This window comes from Chrysoperla carnea, chromosome 4, assembly GCF_905475395.1.
Source record: "Chrysoperla carnea chromosome 4, inChrCarn1.1, whole genome shotgun sequence".
Taxonomy (NCBI): Eukaryota; Metazoa; Arthropoda; class Insecta; order Neuroptera; family Chrysopidae; genus Chrysoperla; species Chrysoperla carnea.
The window spans coordinates 62,956,408-62,979,575 of NC_058340.1; the positions used below are offsets into that span (position 1 = coordinate 62,956,408).

General features: G+C 28.8%; 1 protein-coding gene across 1 annotated transcript in view; it reads left to right on the forward strand.

Annotated features, from left to right (window-relative positions):
• Positions 1-4,952: 4,952 nt before the first annotated feature.
• The window catches only part of LOC123297316 (MOB kinase activator-like 2), a 146,680-nt gene continuing 128,464 nt past the window's right edge, over positions 4,953-23,168 (forward strand). Inside the window, exon 1 of the mRNA XM_044878926.1 lies at positions 4,953-5,149. Within this exon, the coding sequence (XP_044734861.1) occupies positions 5,145-5,149 (5 nt within the window). The 5' untranslated portion in view covers positions 4,953-5,144. The remainder of the gene's footprint in view (positions 5,150-23,168) is intronic.

Consider the following 23,168-nt stretch of genomic DNA (forward strand, 5'->3'; position numbering starts at 1 on the left):
CGTTGTATAACGGAAAGCTTTTTTCGATCAATGAAAATTTTTACAAATCTTAAAATTGAATGTGGGTGCCAAATTTAGGATTAATTTGTTAGAATGCAATATAATTAGTGATACAGGTTGGCGCAAACTTCGTTTTGGTTTGAATTCCTCATATTTATTTAAATTATAGGCATTTTTACTTCGTGAACACTCATTCCAAAAAAATTTTCTATATCCTTTTACAAAATCATAAATGTGGTTAAATCCGATGAAATTAAGAGAAAAAATGCATTTGTCAAAAATATATTATGGTTGATCACTTTGCGTGACACCAGCTTTCTTACGATTATTTGTTTTCGATAAAAATAATTTATGAAATAAATAAGTGTAATGAATGTAAATCGTAACGTTAATTTTGCGCCACACTGATAATATAAAAAAAAATAATATCCTTTTTTAATGGAGCACTTTTTTCAACTTGCGATCATACCTGGCGAATTTAATCAGACGTAATCTTCATGAAGTTCAAAAATTATAGTAGGATGACCCTTTAACATAAAATTCCCCTTAAAATTTTCGTCACAACGTTTGAACACAGCTTTATTTTGACCTAATCATTAAAAATACAGAATAGTTTACATTCCAATCAAGAAATCCAGAACAATTTAGCGAAGCTTGATGATATTGGTCACAAACTTTAAAATTTTTTTAGATTTTTTTTATTTGTGTGCTTAAAATCACGCATATAAATCCTCTAGTATATTTTCTTTTAGAAAAAGCTTGTAGTTCTATATTCTTTTAAATTAATAGTAAATAAATGATTATCTAACTCATAGAAAAAGCTCGTTTACATATCATAAATATCGTTCAAAATTCTGACATAAATTCAAAACATGTTAAAATTTCTGGAAATCTTATTTATTTATTTAACAAAATTAAAAAAGATGGGGAAATATTGCATAAAAATTTTAAAATTAGTGAATACGTAAGATCCCTTCACAATAATAAGTGTTCTCAAAATAAAAAAATTCCACCTTAAAAGCCAGGAAAATGAATAATTTTTGTCCAAAGAATTTTGTACATAATTTAAGATTGTTTAAATGAGCTTTGATCAAGTCATAAAAGCCCTCCATATTTTCTCTATATGTGTTACTGTAAAAGCCCAAATACAGGTATATGTTGAGTTGTAGCTGTTTCTGATTTAAGTATGCAATTTTAAAAAATATTCTTCTTCTTGGATTTCATAATCTAATCAACTAAATTTTTGAACATTTCAAAGATTTTGGCATCCAAAAGTGTAGTTTGTTTGATTATGATTACCATATATTGATATGTTTTAATACAATGGAGCTGCTGTTTACAGGTAAACAATCGTAGAAAACAACACCCCTTCAGTCAGAACGTTTCATAATTTAAGATAGCTTAAAGCTATTAGTTTTAAGCAAAGGAAATCACGTTAAAATCTATCGTTTTTGACTCGAAAGATACAATAAACATGGTAAGATTCAAACCTGAATAGTAGAACAAATTTGTTTTTTAATATTTCATGCTTTTATTAAGAATTTAGAGAAGCAAAACTTAACATTTATACGATTCGGGCTTTCACAGTAAAATGTATCATTTTTTTTTAAACAAATAATTATAATTTGAATTTTTTTTGTCTATGTGAGATTATACATTTGTACATTTATATATATATAATATATAAATATAAGTATGTAATATTTATAGCCTATATTATTTAAAAGAAAAACTTTAAAAAAATAAACTCGATCGTGTGTTTCTAATGTACCATTAATTGAAAAAAAAATATATTAATTTTATAAAGACTTCTGTTATCTCAAAAAATTTTATTTTTTTAAGTTATGATTGCGTTCATAAAATGGTGATTTCAAAAGTTTATCAGTAGAATCTATTTTTTGCACTCTTTGATTTGCTTTTTCATCTTTTCCAAATTTTCCTATTAGAGGATATGATGAGATAAAGGCGTTAAAAACAAATAAATACAACGTCGAGGCTCTGAATAGTAAGTAGGGTGAATGTGGAAAATAATGCGTTGAAAGAATTACAATGTGTTAAAAAAAACTTATTTCACCTTCTCTCATCACTGGCATATAACAAGTATTATAAATAAATGAAAAGAAGGCTTAGTCAGCGATATATTAGCGGTATATCTCTCAAAACAGACTCATTGAGAGCTTTGTTTTTCGAAAGTGCTATCAATCAATAAGAAATCTGATTAGATTAAGGTAGGTATTTCTTATTAGTTGATCGTTGATCACATTAGCACTAGTTCATTTCCTTAAATATGTTTTCATCTTTCTCAGACGTCAGTGGAAAAACTAAATCAGTTTTCAAAAATATCGAAACCAATTCACATAATTGCTGGAGGTTAGAATTGGACCAAATTCAAGATTGTTCCAAATGACATTGAATTAAATGAAAAATGAATATTAATCGAAACTTTTGTAAAAGCAAAATTCAAAAACTTCTGTAAACTGATATCTCGATTATTGAATTTTCGAAGGTGAATGGGAATTGAGTCAATCATTGGCTTAAGGACATTTGAATAGACTATTGCGATACTAAATACATTTGTATTCTTTGTAATGGATTAGGTAAAAGAATAAATTTCGAAGCGAATTCTAAATATCGAACTTCAGGTTTAAGTTTGACAATTTATTAAAATTTTATCAGGTTGCGATAGGTAATCTTGATGATATTGCCCAAAGAAGTATTAATACCGTATTCGAAATATAGATACAAAAATTAAATAATTCCATGAAATTTGATAATTTTATGAACGCAACCATTTTTGTTTCTTTTTTTTTTGTATTACGGTGATTTTTTCTCTTTCAAGAAAGGCATGGAATGTAAAATAACCTAGTTGATATTTTTATGTAGTGAAAATTTCGTGCGAAAAACTAGATGATGCAATATATATAAATGGAAATTTATTTGAAATCGTTTGATGGTTTTTTATAAATTATCGAACAAGATTTATTGTAAGTTCAAATTGTAATAATGATGAACTTCTTAGAGTAATTAATATTTCTTTCTCCAATGAGTAAAATTTGTTTGTCTTATTAATTTTGTTTGTATGTGGTCGAAACAGTAAACATATTTTTTTTAGAAAAGGTATCTGGAGTATAAGGTTAATAAAAGTGTAATATGATAGGCTACAAGTACGTTTAAAAATATTGCCTTTGTGTAATTTATTACTGGTAAATATGTCTATTAAATTATTTTTTTTTCATCCACATTTGTGGCAATTTTATTTCTTTACCTTTTGTTTCTTAATCTTATTGAATAAGAAAATTTCTATAAAAAAAAAAAAAAACGTTAAATGATATTTCATCGTCAATAATTCAGAAAATTTCCAAACCTTTCCATTTTTTAATATATCGAATTATGTTATGTTACGTATCGATCGCGAATATTCAAAATCTTTTAAAGGTAATAATAAAGAGTAAGTATATTTTCCATTTTATCTTCAAATAAATAATATTTTCAATTGACAAAGAAATTATTTCATTATGAATATTTAATTGTAAGGAAAAATAATAGCTAGGTCTTTCCCTCAGCCTATTAATTAAAATAATAAGGCGTTTCAAATAATTTTAAGGCCCCTAAGACATTGATAAAAAATAACGAAAATAAATTTAGTAATTTTTTGTGAATCGTTAACTCAAAAAAAAATCATATATATGTAATAGACTTAGAGACACTGACACAAAATTTCTGGGTCATTTGTTACAGTAAGGCGATTCTTAATAGATCGAAGAATTACGTAATTATTGAAAAGAAAACGATGGTCACAGCGCTGGTAGTGGGGGCGTTATCTGAGAGTTCCAAATAGTTCCCATATCATATTTGATTCTTGTTGAGAATAATAATTATGCCCAATATTCAGAAGGAAACCGCAGTAAATCTTCTCATGTAGAGGCAATTATTCCGTTTTTAGCAAAAACCAATTCGAAAGGACGTAAATTATTATAATTCATCAATTGTCGCGGCTAGGATGTAAAATCTAAATTTTTAAACTTTTCTACTCGAAGTTGCAGTAATAAAGAATTTTTCAAAATATTTTAAATAAGGAAAATGGTAAGAAGGGATGTTAAGGTTTCCTTTTAAATCAATATTTAAATGTCTACTATCCTTAGTCAGGTGTGTATAGTATGATACTAATCGAAGTCGAATATTAATCATAAAAAAAAAAAAAAAAAAAAAAAAAAAAAAATAAGCAATTCCCCAATTTAAATAATTGTTACATTATTTGGGAGCCAAATAAAGTAAACAAAGCGTTGCGTTAGTAACAAAATCAAATCTAGCCCAAAACTGGACAATATTTCGATTTTTCGAGCTTCTAATCCTCCATGGTTTTAATGGGTGTTTGAGGCTCTAAAATATCATACATAAATTATGGAATAAAGGATTCAATAGAGGTTTATTTAAAATTGCATAAGTTTTAGCAGAATTTAAATTTTTATACAAGAACAATGATATAACTCATGTTTTTTAATCACGCACAGCTAGTGCAATCTATACTTGTTTGCTCAAACTACAAATGTTAATTTTTTCAATATTATATATCTAATTAATTAAAAAATGTCACTAAAATTTATATGAAAAATAATCAAAATATAAAATTAGTAAAAAAAAATTAAAATTTAAGAATATTTAATGGAATTTAAAATCATAATTTAAAAAAAATTTGATAGCTCATGATATCAAAAACAAAGATGGCTGAAAATGGCTCAGCTGCTTTGAAGTGATAGCACAGAATATTTATACTGTTTTTTAAATGTATTTGCAATTAATATATAAATATAATTATAATAAATAATTATAAAAATAGACTTCCAAACATTTTATTTGTGAAATTAACTTGATAATTAATTTCACAATTAATTTCCAACATGTTTTATATTCAGATTTGATTGAGTGATGTTATTATTTTCAATTTTGTTAGTGTATATTTAATTTTTTTTATTATTATTTAATAAAAGTAGTGGTTGTGTCTTTTTAAGCCTTCGTGGGCTCGGTGATTTTTATAATTTTTGATTTATTAAATTTGTTTTTGTGTGGGGGTATTTACTACCCCATATAAATCTATCAAACTGGAGCGATTACCTGAATATTTACGAGATACGGTGGATTGGTTTATGGGGTAAGTACCTACCTTTTCCCATTTGAATTATCAATTATAAATGAGTATGTCAGAAATATTATATTTGAGCTCGAAAAATATACGTTGGTATGTTTGACAAATCAATCAAAATGAATCATAACTTCATGGTGACATGCAATTTTCTGTCAAAAAAGGAAAACTTCGATTTTATCTTTTCTTCCTGATTTGCATTAAATTTGGAAGCCTAAGAAATCAGTTTTGTGTACAATATTTTGAATTTAATTGTAGTATAAAAATGACGGAACATCACGAGGTTGTAAAGGAAATTTTGGAGCCTATTTTGAAGAAAATTTTTATGTAAATAAGCAAATTGGAGAGAAATCTTAAATATGTGTTTCTTCTTAAAGTTTAAGAAATAAATAAGGAGATGCATTCGCTTAAAAGTTATAAGCAACATTAACCTTTGTTTACGGTTTCTAGATTATCATTCTAAAAATGATGTATCAATGAGTTTTTGAATACCTGAAATCATATTAGCAATGGTTTTATGGAAAATTATTCATACATCTCCATATATTCTCTCAGATCTTGTGATAGTATTAAATTTTTTCGACCTTCTATAAAATTTACCTGAACGCACCTTTTTTCACTTCGAATCCAGTTCGAAGTGGATTTTTGTTTTGATTTCATAGCATAATATATGAATCATACCTATTACCTATGTAGGTAACTTTCCTTCATATGTTATTTTTGTCGAATCATTCTTATAAATAGGTGTATAAATTTTTAATTGAATTATTTGATTTAAAATAGGCCTGGATTAAAAATAGCTTCGTAGTGTTTCGTTTAAGTACGGTATTAATTTCCATGAAATTTTGTAGGTATAATATATTGGCTTCTTCAAACTCTTTTATTTTTGATAAAATTTTATCAAAAATTTGGATTTCCCCATTTTATTGTAAGTTAGTATAAGTAATAACACGATTTTTGTTTAAAAAATTAAATAGTAAGTTTTTTTTGATAATATATCGGATTTCTTCGAAATATTTACAATATTAATTCGAAGTTTAACGTAAATATAGAAAGATGCCACTAGTTACAATATTTAACATATGTGTTATTTTGTTATTGTTTCGAGTTTGATTTCTATATTTGTCTATATTCAGTTAAGAATCGAAGGTGAAAACCGTTTGTGAAAAAGGCAGAAATTATGATTACGATATTATTGATGTTTTTCCATAATTAAAATTTTAAATAATTACCCTCCAAATAATTTAAAATAAAAGCTGATCAAAACTGTTTCATTTACCTAATGAAGATTAGGTTAGGTTAGGTTAGAATGGCTGTCCTGGGGTGGGACACATTTAGACCATAGAATTTATTATGATAAAATCGAACCCCCGACCACGACTCCAAGAACCAATTAACGTCAACAGACTTCTGGTCGGAAAGGCTGACTTAAATGAACCTATCTCCTCCAAAGATGAGCATTATTCGAATAATATTTAATTTCCAAAAGTATGGAGATCCCCTTCAGATCTCACAGAGTCAGCGGGAAAAAAAATATTGTCAGAATTGTCCTTCTTGTCTTAGAGTTTTTATGGCGTTGAAGGTCTAAGTCATATTTGGACGAAAAATATTCTGCTCTTTCCAAAATCCATTTGAAAAATCGATTTTTGGTTCGCTGTAGCGTGAAGGTTATGATCAAGGTCAAATTCAAGGTCATCATTAGATTCCCCATCGAAAAATATGCCAGATATGGTGGTTATGCAAAGATTACCATTTCAAATATAACTTTAACATGGCCAAGATCAAATTTTTGTATAAGATTTTCCGTTCTTTTCAAATTTGAAATAAAAAGTGGGGGTTCCCATTTGAAAAATCCAAATAATTATTCGAATAAAAAAAATTGATAATTTTTGTTTATTTGAATAATAATTTGAATAAAAATGATTTATTCGTTATTTTATTCGGATAAATCTTTATATATTATAAATGCGAAAGTAAGGATGTTTGTTTGTTTGTTACGCTTTCACGATAAAACTAGCTAGCGAATGGTTTTTAATGAAACTGTACAGCAATATAGCTCATACTTCAGAATAACACATGAGCTATAATTTATAAAAATATATTTAAAAAAAAATAAAATTTAATCTGACATTTTCTATTTTAAATTTTTACAGAAATCTGTAATTTATGCTTCAAAAAAATGATTATAGATGGAGCATATCTATAATCATCATTTCAAACCATAAATTAAATAATTCTGTAAAAATTTAAAATCGTAAATGTCAAACCATTCATGGTCAACTTTTCTGATATACTCAATGAATTATGGCTATTTTACAATTAATAAAATTGAAAACTGTGCACATCAAGAGAGGTGGAGGCTATAAAGCGTTGTTTTTTACTTTTAAGCCCAGTGAAAAAGGCGGGTATCAAGCTAGTCTAAGTTAAATATTAACGATTATTTGGTGATTCCATAGTTTTGTTGTTGTTTTGGTACAAACAACAGTTTTTCAGTTATGTGTAGTTATTATTTTTTCGAGAAAAGTTAATTAGGTACGAATAAATTATTCGCGAATAAATTTTTTTCCACGAATAATTTCAATATTATTAATTATTCCACAAATGTGAATATTCATTCAATAATTTATTATTCGTCATTTACGAATAATTTATTTATTCTTATTCGTTATTCGTCATTCGTATAAATATTGTTCATCTTTGATCTCCTCATAGCAAGAGCTGAAAAGCTATAGACAAGATGGGATACCGTTTCCTCTCCCCCCATTGTGACAGCCAGTTCCTGTAATAGGTACTATTCCTGTGTTCGTTTAGCGAGCCTGCCGCTTTGTCAGTGTACTGTAATAGCTACAACGATTTGGCTTATAAAAGCTATTTGAATCGATACACCATTTTCGGAAGGCCTACGATGTTACTCAGACCATATCTGTTTTATTGTAGCACAAGTACGTTTCTGCCTCCATCTAAGATTGGCCATGGCCTTTCTTAAGATATCATTCGGGATTAGCTTGCAGTTCGCTAACGGAACTCCCGAATGCCTTGTTCTATTTCTTGCAAGCTCGTCGACTTCTCAATTTCTTGGAGTGTACTTTACACGATTTTTTGAAGTCTCCCGATCAAATCTGGGAAGGTGGCAACTCTAACCAAATGCAAATCAATTTTTAAAATATGACTCAGTTCAATTTGATGGATGATGCAAATATTTAATGATGATGAGATTATCGACTTATGTCATTGAAATTATAAATCATAAAATTCAATAGGGTTATTATAATTATTTAATTGACAATTATTAGATTATTACTCGTCTAAAAGTCATTGGTGCATTATTTTATAAATTTTATGTCTGGATTTAATCAATAATATGGCTCTAATAATTCAATCAATATTTTAATTGATTGTATTAAAAAGTTTTTAATGGACCCATTTTAATTAATTGATAATGCATCCATATACATTAAAATAACTTTTTAATTATTGAAAATATATAATCGTTTTGTAAGTTTTTAGATCATTCGTTATTATTAGTTCCTTGTACAGGATGTCACAATAAATCAAATAATTTTTATATGCGATTATATATATATATATATATTAGCAGATAGTAAAAAAATTTGAGCAATCGAGAATTATGACGGAATTTGATTGGTCGGTCGGGAATAACTAAGCCGGAAATTGATGGTTTGTGGTACAGTTGATCTAAAAAACAAAAACTTACACTGAAAAAAATTAATTCTAAACGAATATTTACCGTATAATCAGATATATTAAAACCCATTGTATACTAAAATTTGAATTGTAAAAAAATTCCTTAGATTATATATAACGAATAATCAAAATAGTCAATTTAGACTAAAATCTTTCATAAAACTTTCTGCTCGATCTCATTAACAAAAATAACTTTGGGTCGAGCTCCATAATATTGGTGGTAGTAAACTGACCAAGTGGAAAAGTCTAAAACCATCAAAAATTTATTATACGGGTCCACAAACATAGGGAATGATCAGTGGTGTAGCTCGCCTTGGATGGGCCCTATCAAAATTAGTTGTGGGGCCCAAGTGATGGGTAATGATTTCTCACAAAAGAAACCAAAGTGCTTGCATTAAATTAAAATAAATACTTATTGATTAAAACTTTCTCCTAGAAATTGAACTACTCAAACAATTCAAATTAAATATACACTTTTCTTGCCTTTTTTCGGCAAATTAATTTATTAAAGCTTGATAGCATTTTTCTAATTTTTGCTTACATACGTTAGGAGCCTCTGTAGCCCGGGAGCCCCGTATCATTGATACGGCTGATACGATGGTAGCTACGCCCCTAGGAATGATCTACGAGCGCCTGCTTTATTTTTACGGTCTTTCCGTGGCCTTTATGAATATTTGTGATAGTTATTTAAGTGAAACAAATTGAAGACAATCAAAATGTTGATCAAATTAAATGCTTAGATATATTTATTTGTTTATGTAAGTTGAGCTAAGCTAAGTACATCATCTTACACAAGGTCTTTTAACAAACATGTACAAACCACCGCACCATTTTGCATCATATTTCATTATATTAATTAATTTTATTATGTTTAATGACTATAATTCTATTAAATTTTAAATTAACTGTAATATTATTTAATAATAATAACAAATCAACATTATTATTATTATTATTTATTGTTCTTCATTTGTTATTCTATGCTGTAATACCATTTAGCTATTTTACATAATTTACTTTGAATTGGAGGCTGTTTAATTTCATCATCATCGCATCACTTTTTTTTTTATGAGTAGTGATAGTAGAGTGTTTGTTTATGTTTTGGTAAAATTGTGGTAAAAAAATATTTTTCCTCTTTCCTTAGTCGGAGTAACTTACCTTTCATGTCCGTACAAATTCATGATATTGAATATTTGGTTATAGTTAATAAAAACACAGTGCACTCGAAATCAGTTGCTTTAGCTGAAGTTGATATTTACATGTTTGAAATTGCCATTTTGAAATCGACAATACGAAAAACTGTAGGATAATCTGTATAGTTTCTTTAATAAAGTAAGGGTCTGAGATAATGAGACTCTACCGAAAACCCCTAAATATCGTTTATAAGGTACTTCGATAACATACTATCTCCGTACTATTAGCACTCGGTTCAAGACCTCTAATTCCAAGATCCAACAACTATAATTGCAAGAAGAGAGATTTTTAGAAAAATTAAAATTTTTCTTATAAACATCTGTCAACCGTTATTTCAGGAGATTACGCATTGTATATAAGTATCAAAAAATATTCAGTAATTTAGAAAAGCTCCTATGATGTTACGTAAAAGAAAAAATAAGACAGTGTTTGATAATGACCAATTTGGTACGAAACATATTTCACAAAAAAATTACATTTTTAAATTTATAAAAATACAGTGATGTATTTTAATTGTTAAAAAATATACTTTTTAATAAATCGGTGGCATATTAAGCCAAGTATTGTGTTTTTAGTGTTATATCTTGTACAATGGAACGGAATCATTAATGTGCGAGCCTGCCACGATTAATGAGGGCAAAGTTTAATAGGGTATTCCACTATTTTTGAAAAAGTACTTCAAAATGTTGATTTTGCTAATAAAAAGCCACCAAAAATTTATTTCGGAAAAATACACACGCTTTCTTACCAAAAACTAAAATTAAATTTTAAACCTTTTTTAAACTGTCAAAAATGCGGGCATCCAATTTGATGACGTAATATGGGTATCACTATACGAAATAACACAAATAATTTTGACAGATATATTCATAGACATCTGATTATAATATAAATATAAATATTTATCTATGTATATATTATACCCAACTGTCTACACTGAACTAACTGATGGTCTATGACTCATACCGCTATGACATCACAGCAGGGCTTACCCGCGTTTAAGGTCACGTGATATACAGTTTAAAAATTACGATTTTTAATTTTAATATTTTAAAAGATAAATGTGCTTTTATGACTCGAAATCAGAATATTTAAGTATATTTTTACATAAATTTAAACTTTTTTCAAATTTCATGATTTATTTTTGACTAACGATAATACCCTATTTTGTGTACATCCTGTATAAGTATCGTTTGAAATTACAATATAATGTAGACCCAAGATTATTATTAAATGTTTGAAAGAGGCTAGAGCGAGCAATCGATATTCTATATGTATTATCATTACAAAATTAATATGAACTTTGGACAACGATTGGTATTTAATTAAAGATTACTGTATGGCATGCGGTTGACCATCTCTCGAACTAAAACATGACGTTGTGTTTTGATCAAGTTTATGAAAATCTTTTATACTTACATGTATTTGTGTGTACATTTTGGTCAGATAGTAAACACAAACTTTTGATCGGATATCCTGTAACTGTTTGTTCTATTATTGACTTTATTTTTTTATTTGTGGTTTTCTTTCTAACAAATAAATACAAATATCTTGAAAACTTTAGGGACATATTTAACTGAACTTACATTTTATACAAACATCAAAGTAAATAATTATACCATGTATATATGAAATATACATAGTATATTAAGTTTAGTCCCAAGTTTGTAACGCTTAAAAATATTGATGCTACGAATAATATTTTGGTATAGGTGTTCATAAAATCACCTAATTATTCCATTTCCGGTTGTCTGTCTGTGGTCTGTCTGTCCGTCTGTCATCACGATTACTCAAAAACGAAAAGAGATATCAAGCTGAAATTTTTATAGCGTGCTAAGAACGTAAAAAGTGAGGTCAAGTTCGTAAATGAGCAACATAAATCAATTGGGCCTTGGGTCCGTAGAACCCATCTTGTAAACCGTTAGAGATAGGATAAAAGTTTAAATGTACAAAATGTTCCCTATAAAAAAATAAACAACATTGATTTGAAACATTTTTTCGTAAACATCACTGTTTACCCGTGAGAGCGCAAATTATGCGCAAATTGTATATGGGATTATGTATTATATGGGAATATCAGTTATATATGTGTGAATTGTATGTGTGATGTGACAGAGTAATCATCACTGTCTATGTATGGTATTACAATAATTAACTCAGTCAATTGTTTGTTTTCACTTGCATTTATTGTAGATTCAGCAAAAGTAACTAAGAAAATATTTATACTGTAGCCTTAAATTATGACCATCGTTTTTACCCTCTTAATATTATTGGACGAGTTTGTATGCAGTTGGTCAATAAGCCAATAACTCGAAAGAGGATGCTGAATTTTAAGAGTTTTGTCTGTGGATCTACCACTTTGGCTAAAAAATTGCAGTTTTATGACCATATATCATCTAATGCCGATGTTTGGAGGCAGGCTAAAAAAATTTTTATTTTATTACGAAAATCAGCCACTATTTTATTACGAAAATCAGTCCTGGACCCTTATTATTGTCATTCTGCCTGGCGAGTGACCTTTGAAAAAAAAAAACGTTGAATATCACAATTTATGCATTCGAGACTTGAATTTTAATAATAAAATCGTTTGTTTTTGGGTAAGATTTATCAAAGTATATTTTTTTATTTGGATCTTGCGATGGCGGAAACCAAACCTTAGGGGATTATTTTTAGGGTAGAATTATTTCTGTGGTATTCACTATGTTTTGTTTTCTTACTGAATTTTCTGGCCACCATTGTTTCTTGATACATTTTGTATCGAATCGAAAGGGGGCTTATAGCTAAAAATTGAATTTTTCAGTCGTCATTTTGAATTTTCATATTTTGTATGTGGAAGAATCCAGATTTGGATTTGGATTCAGTGACCTCGAAAAAAATTTGAATGTTCATATTTTTATGATCAGATTCGAATTCAGCGATCCCAAGAGCCTCCATAATGATAATTTTAAAATACGTTTTGGGCACTCTGAGGCAAGTCGTATTCCCGAAAAAAAGTGAATGAGAGCCACAAAGTAATTTAAGATGCTTTTTCTTGATGCAACTAATTTTATGAAACTAATTCAATTGCCACCCTGGAAAAAGACGACTTCATTTTATAAATAGACCCGAAGAGAAAAAATAAAAGATTTTAACCCAATCTCAGACTTTTGAATCACTGGCGATTGATCTCTTTAACCTATCGGTGATTGTTAATATTGCGATGATTTTACTTTTTTTTATTGTAAAATATTTAATTGCATATTTGTTTCATTCGAGGAACTCAATTAAAGTCACAGGTTTTTTAATCGCATTAAACGGTATTATAAGTATTGGTATTATGTAAAAGAGACAGTTCTATAGAACAATACATGTATTAGAATGAAGCAGCAAAGTTATAATCTATCGATTATGACGTAATCATTTTACATAACGTTTGCACGTTGGACTTCACCGTTACAAATTTTATTAATACTTATTTTCTTTTTCATTGAATTTTCAAGTAAATCAAATAATGTGTTTAGTGATTTAGAATAATTATTCAGTGTGTCCAATGTTTGGTAATTTTCTAACTTTACGAACACTTACTAAGTTTTTAAATGTGAACTATTCAACAATACCTGATAATTTCGGATTTTTTGAGACAACATCTCATATACCCCCACCATTAGCACGTGCTTTTGATTTCAGTTTTGATGAAGATACGGTTACATGTTTTTGCAGGTATGATTTAATTTGATTTTTTTTTTAATAATTTGTAATCGGAGTTTTGGAAGTTTTAAATATATTTAATACAAGTGAAAACAAACAATTGACTGAGTTAATTGTTGAAATACCAAGCATAGACAGTGTTGGTGACTTTATTTCATTACACATACATATCTGTCACACATACATAACTGATATTCCCATAATTACATACTATACAATTTACGTCTAATTTGCGCCCTCGCGATTAAACAGGGATATTTACGAAAAAATGTCTCAAACAAAAGTTGGTTATTTGTTTATAAGGAATATTTTTTATATTTAATTTTTTGTTCTATCTCTAACGGTTTACAAGATGAGTCCTACGGACCCACGACCCAAATGAACTATGTTGCTCTTCTGAACTTGACCTCACTTTTTATGTCCTCAGTACGCTATAATTTCAGCTTGATACCTATTTTCGTTTTTGAGTAATCGTGATGACAGACGGACAGACAGACGACAGACGACAGACAACCATAAATGGACTAATTACTTGATTTTATGAACACCTATACCAAAATTTTTTGCTTAACATCAATATTTTTAAGCGTTACAAACCTGGGAATAAACTTAATATACCATGCATATTACATAATATATGCATGGTATAAAAATGCAACTAATAGTTATTTGATTCTTATATTAGTAGAGTGAAATTACGCCTTGTGTATGGATTAAAAGTTCGAGCAGTGAAACTTTGGGGTTTTTCTTTTCACATCAAAATAAGTATTTTTTGAAATTTTTTACTTTCCCGGAGTGGTGCAACATGTTTAAAAAACAAAATGGCGTCAAAAATGAAATTTTGTTCAGAAATTTTATCATTTTTATTTTATATTCGCAAAAGGAGGCATCGGTGCATATCCAAATTTGGTAGGTTTGTAGTCCATGTTAAGAACTACTCCTCATAATTTTTTGGTGGGGTTTCGTCCCTTCCCCTTCCAGTTATATATATATGTATACATACATATGGTAAAACAGTTCATTTGACTATTACTTGAAAAATATTCGATTGATTTTAATGAAACTAATATCAATAGTAGGTTTTATTACTTACAACTTTCGGTTAAAATTTTAGCGAAATCCGTTAAATAGTTCGGCCAAAATTTCCAATTTAGGGAATTGTTTAAAATGGCTGCTATTTTATGCCATTTTGTCCTACGAGGTTAAATTTTTTTTTAAATTGTAGCATTTTTTATTATCTTTCGATTTTATAGTAAGTGGCTTACCCGTAAAATGACTCCTTGATCCATATTTTTGCGAAAAACGTTTGGGGGGTGTATGGACTGGCTTTGGGGGGTGTTTTTTGCTTTGGCATGAGAAAACTATTTTTAAAAGAGGTCTATATGGTTTAAAGCAAAATTTTTAAGTTTTAACCCCCGCGCTGTAAGGGAGAAGGGGTGTATGAAATAAATGTATCTTAAAAGATTTTAAAAAGAGGTCAAAATAGTTTAAAATGCTAAAGTAAGCCAAAATTTTAGATGCTTTTATTAATATAGCACTTTTTACAACATCCACCCCTTCCCCTCCCGTTTTCATATTTTTTGCAAATTCAAAATTTTTATGACGTATAAAGGGGTTTTTGGGGTCGCTGATCTCGAATTTTGCAATAGATTATCAAAAACAATTGTAATATTTTTAGGGGGTGTACTTATTTGGGCCAAAAGTTCGAGATCAGCGACCGCCAAAACCCCTTTATACGTCATAAAAATTTTGAATTTGCAAAAAATATGAAAGCGGGAGGGGAAGGGGTGGATGTTGTAAAAAGTGCTATATTAATAAAAATTTCTAAAATTTTGGGTTACTTTAGCATTTTAAACTATTTTGGCCTCTTTTTAAAATCTTTTAAGATACATTTATTCCATACACCCCTTCCCCCTAACAGCGCGGGGGTTAAAACTTAAAAATTTTGCTTTAAACCATAAAGACCTTTTTTAAAAATAGTTTTCTGAAGCCAAAGCAAAAAACACCCCCCAAAGCCAGTCCCTACACCCCCCAAACAATTATTTCCAGAAAGTGTTAAATTTTCCGATTTTCGCAAAAATATGGATCAAGGAGTCATTTTACGGGTAAGCCATTTATTATAAAATCGAAAGATAATAAAAAATGCTACAATTTAAAAAAAAATTTGACCTCGTAGGACAAAATGGCATAAAATGGCAGCCATTTTAAACAATTTCCTAAATTGGAAATTTTGGCCGAACTATTTAACGGATTTCGCTAAAATTTTAACCGAAAGTTGTAAGTAATAAAACCTACTATTGGTATTAGTTTCATTAAAATCAATCGAATATTTTTCAAGTTATAGTCAAATGAACTGTTTTACCATATGTATGTATACATATATATATAACTGGGAGGGGAAGGGACGAAACCCCACCAAAAAATTATGAGGAATAGTTCTTAACATGGACTACAAACCTACCAAATTTGGATATGCACCGATGCCTCCTTTTGCGAATATAAAATAAAAATGATAAAATTTCTGAAAAAAATTTCATTTTTGACGCCATTTTGTTTTTTAAACATGTTGCACCACTCCGGGAAAGTAAAAAATTTCAAAAAATACTTATTTTGATGTGAAAAGAAAAACCCCAAAGTTTCGTTGCTCGAACTTTTAATCCATATAACAGCCTTTTTTTGCTTAGATTTACTCCAGTATATGTATCTTATATTTACTTGAGTAACGATTCTTCTTAACTTGGTTACATGCTTTTGTAAGTAACTTTTGATTTGATTTTTTGCTAAAATATTTCTAACTCAATTTTGTAGTTTTGAGATTTGTTAAAATAGTTAAATGGACTTTCTCATTTAGAATTACGAATAAAACATTTTATTAAAATAAAATGAAAACAAACAACTGAGTGAGTTAATTGTAGAAATACCTTGAATAGAAAGTTTTGAATGTCAGTGCTTGCATTAGTTTTAATAAATTAGAAGAGTTTAATAAAAAATGAAATCCAACACAATTACGACGATTGAAAGGCATTTGTTGTGGTTTTCGAAAATTAAGTATTTTTATAATTCAATAATTTTTATAATTTAAATTAATTTTCGTGAATTTTCACAAGACCCCTAGTTGAAGCTACCTGTACATTTTCAACTCTCTATCTTTTGTAGTTTTGGAGAAAGTGGACGCTAAAGTTTTGTCCTAATTTGCGTTCTTACGGGTAAACAATTATGTTTACGAAAAATTATTTCGAAGAAAAGAGCACGCTATCTTGAGCACGCTATAAAAATTCTTGATAACTCTTTTCGTTTTTGAGCTATCGTGATCACATCCGGACATACAGACAAACGGAAATAGACTAAATAGGTGGTTTTATGAACTTAACCAAAATTTTGTACGTATCATCAATATTTCTAAGTGTTACAAACTTGGGACTAAAATTAGTATACCTAATTGATATATATTTCATATATACAGGGTCTAGAAACTATGGTATTTATTAATATGAGTCCTTTTGCTATGTTATTTTTGGATGCTGCAGAGAGTGTCGTCCAAAAAGAGCATTCGAGCTGGCGCGACTCTTTGCTGGCCTCCTATAAATTTAAAACAATTCAAACGCGATTCGATTTGTAAGACTCAAAACTAGATAATAAACCTTTAAAAAGTTAATTTATATCTTTTTTTTAGGTTATTATATTCGTTTTACTAAAAGTTTATATTTTTTGGGATGAGTTTATCCCTGTACAATAAAGAAAGGGTAGTTTTTTAATCTTTTAGAGGTTTATTGTCTAGCTTTTATTTTAACGAAATAAAAACCTTTTGGTTTATATAGATTAGTCGCTGGGACTACGAGAAAAAAGCCGTACCAGCGCCGAAAAACGAAAAGCCGAAAAACGCGTTTTTTTTTATTAGCTCCGCTTTTATAGAATTCGGTTCGAGTCACACGCAGGTAGCGTTACACGTATATTATTTTTCTCCATTTTGGTGAAAGAATATTTTCTAAAGTAATGCTGGATTTGTCAAACAAATGAGGTTCATGAAATGTTTGATAAAATGTTTTATAAGTGCCTGGATCGTATAAGACTGTTTGGAAATTTTATAAACCTGTACATTCTAAAATACAATCTTTATCGAAATACAATGTGACTAAATAAGGCATTTTATATTCTTTGCGATAATATTTTTGATTGGGATGTCGATATCAACATTTTTAAACCGCATTATATGACAAAAAAGCTTTTGTATAAAGAATAGTGAAATTACCTTTTAGGTGGCATATATTGGTTTTTCCCCACAACGGTGTATGTATACTGGCTATCCTTAAAAATGGAATATCCCCCAGGAACAATTCTTTAAGGTAAACCTATGTAGCTATGTAGTTCCATTCGAAAAACATGTCAATTTTAAATGTATAAAGCGTATTCAATGAATACAAATAATATTATTCCCTTAGGTATCACTACTTAGAAAATATTTTCTATTTTTTTCTATGTTTTCTAACTGCATCGACAAAAATATTGTGTTCAATTCAATAATAACATTGGAAAGACAAGTTTATCGTTTTTTTTTTAGTATATCATTTCAAAGCGCCCGCTTTTATTTCCACCCTATTTTACAAGAAGTTTTGTTTGAATTCTATGAAAACAACGGAGTTTATTCTAATTTATTCGAGCTAAAATAAAATGAGTGTGTTGAACTCGAAGTTCCAGCGCAAAGAATTTAAAATTACGTAATCCTAAGAGATTTAGTAAAACAGCTAAAAGAGAGTTGTTGCACTTTCTAAGGATTGCGTCTATACAGGGCTGCCAGTCCATTTCGTTCAAAAAGTTCTGTATAAAAGCTTTAAAAAAAATTTTAATAAAAAATTTTTGGGGACAAGCTTTTATTGTACTAAAAAGTAGAAAATAATTTTATGTCACTCATCCCCGACTATTTGTAAAAGCTTGAGGCGCTCATTTTAAAATATCCAAAATGATTCGGAACGCCACATGTCTAATTATTTTTCGATTCATTTTGATATTAAGCGCCTTAAGCAAATAGTCGAGTATGAGTGACTCATAGATAAAATTATTTTCTACTTTTTAGTACAATAAAAGCTTGCCCCTTAAAAAGTTTTTTTTATTAAAATTGAATTATTGAAAGATTTAATTACAGACAGACAACGGGACAGGTGAAACCAAATAAAAGCTTGTAAAAAGCGGTAGATTCGATATTATCCGCTTCACAAGATTAACATTGTAAAATTGCTGCTCATTCACAGCGCGTCATCACTGCAAAGAGTGGCCTTATGCAGTTTGAGTTTTATCGAAATTGGGTACAAAAATAAAAAAATTTTTTAATGAAAAAAAAAAAAAAAAATACAACCAGCGAGTCGAGTGCCACTTTTATTTCATTTTATCTTACCCTCTGTTTGTACTGGAAGTTAGAATAGATTTGTGAAATAGACACCCTTAATTTATCAGATATTATAATTTTCAAAAATAATAGACCCCTTTTCATTCCTATGACTTCCGTAGTTACCAAATATCGGATTAATTTTTATTAAAATAATAGTGGATAAAAACACAACAGTTGTTGTAATAAAACTTTACACACGATTTCTTACTTAGATCAAAATCGATTGAAAAACAAGTGAAAACAAACAATTGAGTGAATTAATTGTTGAAATACCCTGTAGAGAAAGTGTTGAATATCTGTGCTTGCATTATTTGTTTATAAATTAGAAGGTTTTAAAAAGCCAAAATAATTATGGCGGCCTTCGACCACTATTCATTTGGTTTTCAAAAACTTCGAAAATTTTCAAAAGTATTTTCTTAAATTTTTTTCGTTTTTTCGAGAATATTTCACAAGACCACTAGTTTAAGCTACTTGCAAATTTTAACTCCCTATATTTTATAGTTTTGGAGAAAATGGATACCATAGTTTTGTCTTAATTTCCTCGATCATATGTAAATAGTTATGTTTACGAAAAAATGTTTCAAACAAAAGTTGTTCATTTTTTTTATAATGAACATTTTGTTCATTTAAACTTTTGTTCTATCTCTAACAAGATGGGTCCTAGTTTATAAGATGGGTCCTACGAACTCAAGAGCCAATGTTGCTCATTTACGACCTTAACCTCACTTTTTACGTCCTGAGCGCGCTTTATTCAGCCTGATATCTCTTTTAATTTTTTGAGCAATTGTTTTGAGAAGACGGACAGACGGACAACTGGAAATGGACTAAGTAATTAGGTTATGAACACCTATTCAAAATTTTGTTCGTAGCATCAATATTTTTAAGTGTTACAAACTTGGGACTAAACTTAGTATACCGTGTACATATTAAATATATACAGATTATAATTAGTGGGAAAAAGTTGATTTCAAGACGGTTGTATTTTGGATATTTTTTTCTCATTTAATTAGATAGGAGTGAAGTTCGTCCTCCATTGAGAGCGGTTGCGTTTACTTGTGTGTATTTCTAAAAAATCGGCGAAAATTGCTGATTTTAAAAACATTTTTAAACAGTAAAAAAAAATGTAATTTTTCAAATACTTTAGCAATATAAACTATAATTGCCAGAAAGTTTTGCCGTTGTTGTGAACACACATTCTGATGTAATATGTACTTCGAAGATCAGTCATTTTAATATAAACTCTTGAAAACGTTGCTAGCTCTCTTAGTATAAATAATTATTATGTTGCCGTCAAAACGTGTAACCACAATATTTTAAGAAAACCACATAAACGGATATGCTTATATGTGTTATGTGGTTACAAAAATCACACGTTTGTAACAAATGATAACATAAAAGAATTTAATACAAAACAAGTGAAAACAAACAATTGACTGAGTTAACTGTTGAAATATCATGCATAGACAGTATTGATTACTCTATCACATTACACACACATACATTTCACACATACATAACTGATATAACCCATATAATACATACTATAAAATTTACGCCTAATTTACGCCCTCACGGGTAAACAGTAATGTTTACGAAAAAATGTATTAAACAAAAGTTGTTTTGTTTTTTATAAGGAACATTTTTGACATTTAAACTTTTGTTCTATCTCTAACGGTTGGGTCATACGGGCAAGATGGGTCATACGGGCCCAAGACCCAATTGACCTATATTGCTCATTTACGAACTTGACCTCACTTTTTACGTCGTGAGTACGCTATGAAAATTTCATTTTGATATCTCTTTTCGTTTTTGAGTTATCGTGTTGGCAGACAGACGGACAGACAACTGGAAATGGACTAATTAGGTGATTCTATGAACACCTATACCAAAATTTTTTACTTTTTTAATCAATAAAAACTTTCTAATTTAAAGTGTTCATCTATCGATTACCAGTTGAGTAGAGTGAGCTTTTCATTGAGCTTGAATAGGTCAAGTTCAATATCTGCGTAAGATGCAGACATAAAAGACATAAAAACACCCTGTATTTAAAAAAATAAAAACGAAAATCAGGTTGGTTTTGCGATCAAAAGAAAAGTTTTTTGGTCAAAATTAGTCTTGAAAATGATAGATAACTGCTTTTTTCATGCTCAAAAAAAATAAAAGAATTGTAGTCAATCATTGGAGACAAGACCAATAACTTTTGTTATTCGAGACACTTACAATGTCCGAAAATGTTGAGAAGTGAACCATTCTGAAAGGTCAAGGACAAAATTATTTGCTTTAAAATTTTATAGTAACATATAAAATTGCCATATTCGTAAAATTTTACGACACTAAAAATAATATAACTGAAGAAAAATTACTAAACTTGACAAGGTAATGATAAGGTTGGTAATCTAAAATTGCTTGTTTTCATAAAATATTAAATTTTTTTTTTTTTTGAAAAATAAAAAATAATATGAAATGGAAATAGTTATTTTTATGGGAAAATTAACGTAAGGTTTATGTTTTTTTTTTTTTTTTTTGTAAAATGAAAATGTACGATTCAGTATTATTATTGCAGGTATAAAGTATAAACATTGGATGTATGTAGTGATATACTTATATAGTAGAACCTCTGGTAAATAAAATTTCGAGAAATCGAGTTTTTCTCGATTTGACCAAGGTTCGAATTATTCAAATCTACTAGAACTAATTTGCATTATTCAAGGCCTATTTTACCAATATCCAATGGAGTCTCGATAAGTGGAAAACTCGAAAATTGGTACGTAATTGGAACACTTAAAGTACTGTAATTGGAATACTTTTCGTCTGTCCGAATCTTTGAATGGTTACTTCTTCGTTTTTAGTCAATTTTAATTTAACTTCAAATTTTGTTATGGTATTTTAAGTCTACTTTTACATTTTTATGGGTAATGTAGCAAATTCGATATCATCTACCCAGTTTCAATAATCGGAACAAATTCAGTAATCGAAACATATTTATGGAACACTCTTTATACTGGATGTAAAAAAATATGGGCGAGTAATCCAATTTTACTTGGAAAATAATGGTTTCAGAAAAAGATTTTGAATATGAAAATTGAAGTGTTCAATGAGTTGTACTAGGGTAATGAAGTCGTATTTAACCTTGAAGTCGATTTTTAAGGTTATTTTGTACTTACCTTGAGAATTTTTAATATCAACTTCTATTTTTGACATTGGAAATGCATCGAGCACTAGAATTTCCGTCTAAACATAAACGTATTTTGTATGAACATGTCTCGAGGTAAGATCGATAATAAAGTAATTGAAAATTGACTAAAAGGATCTTGAAAATCGACTTTCAAGTATGTTTGTAAGGTATGTTTCAAAATCATATTGTGGTACAATTCTTTATAATAGAAAATTTTGTTAAAAATTAGTTGTACTAAACGAATTGATTTGAATTAGCTTAGGTTAATTTGATTATATTAGGTTGTGATAATTTGTGGACGAAGTTATAATAACAAAAGCAATGAAATAGACATCGTTTATTACTATGATCTTTCAAAGTATAAAAATTCGTCTTATCGTGGTTGTATTTAAAAATTATTCGACGTATGTAATGATCAATCCACACACTGACTTCGACAAAAAGAATGAAGGGGATTTAAAAGAAATTAAAGTTAACTAGGAATATAGTAGTTATTTTTTGAGGTTCAGGTTCCACTGTGTATAAAAACAATATTAAACTAGAATTTTGTTTTTTATTTATTTAACTAAACATATAAAATGTGAAAATGGAGATTGCTTTATGTATGAAGGTTTGTTTTTTCTTGTTTCTATAAGTTTTATAAATAATTGCTTTCTACCTGATATAGAAAGTAGTCATAGAAACCGGGTCCAACATTGTCATATTGGTTTCAGTTTGAGACCAGACGGGGTAGTTTTGGTCCTAAAACTGGATCATTGGAATAATAATTGTACCAAGTTTGACATAGGGTTCTAATCCTAGTCTTGGGTTTTCAGGCCAAGTTTGGGTGCTATATCTTGACCAATCTTGAGTTAACATTGCTACCAAATCAGCACGGAGTCTAG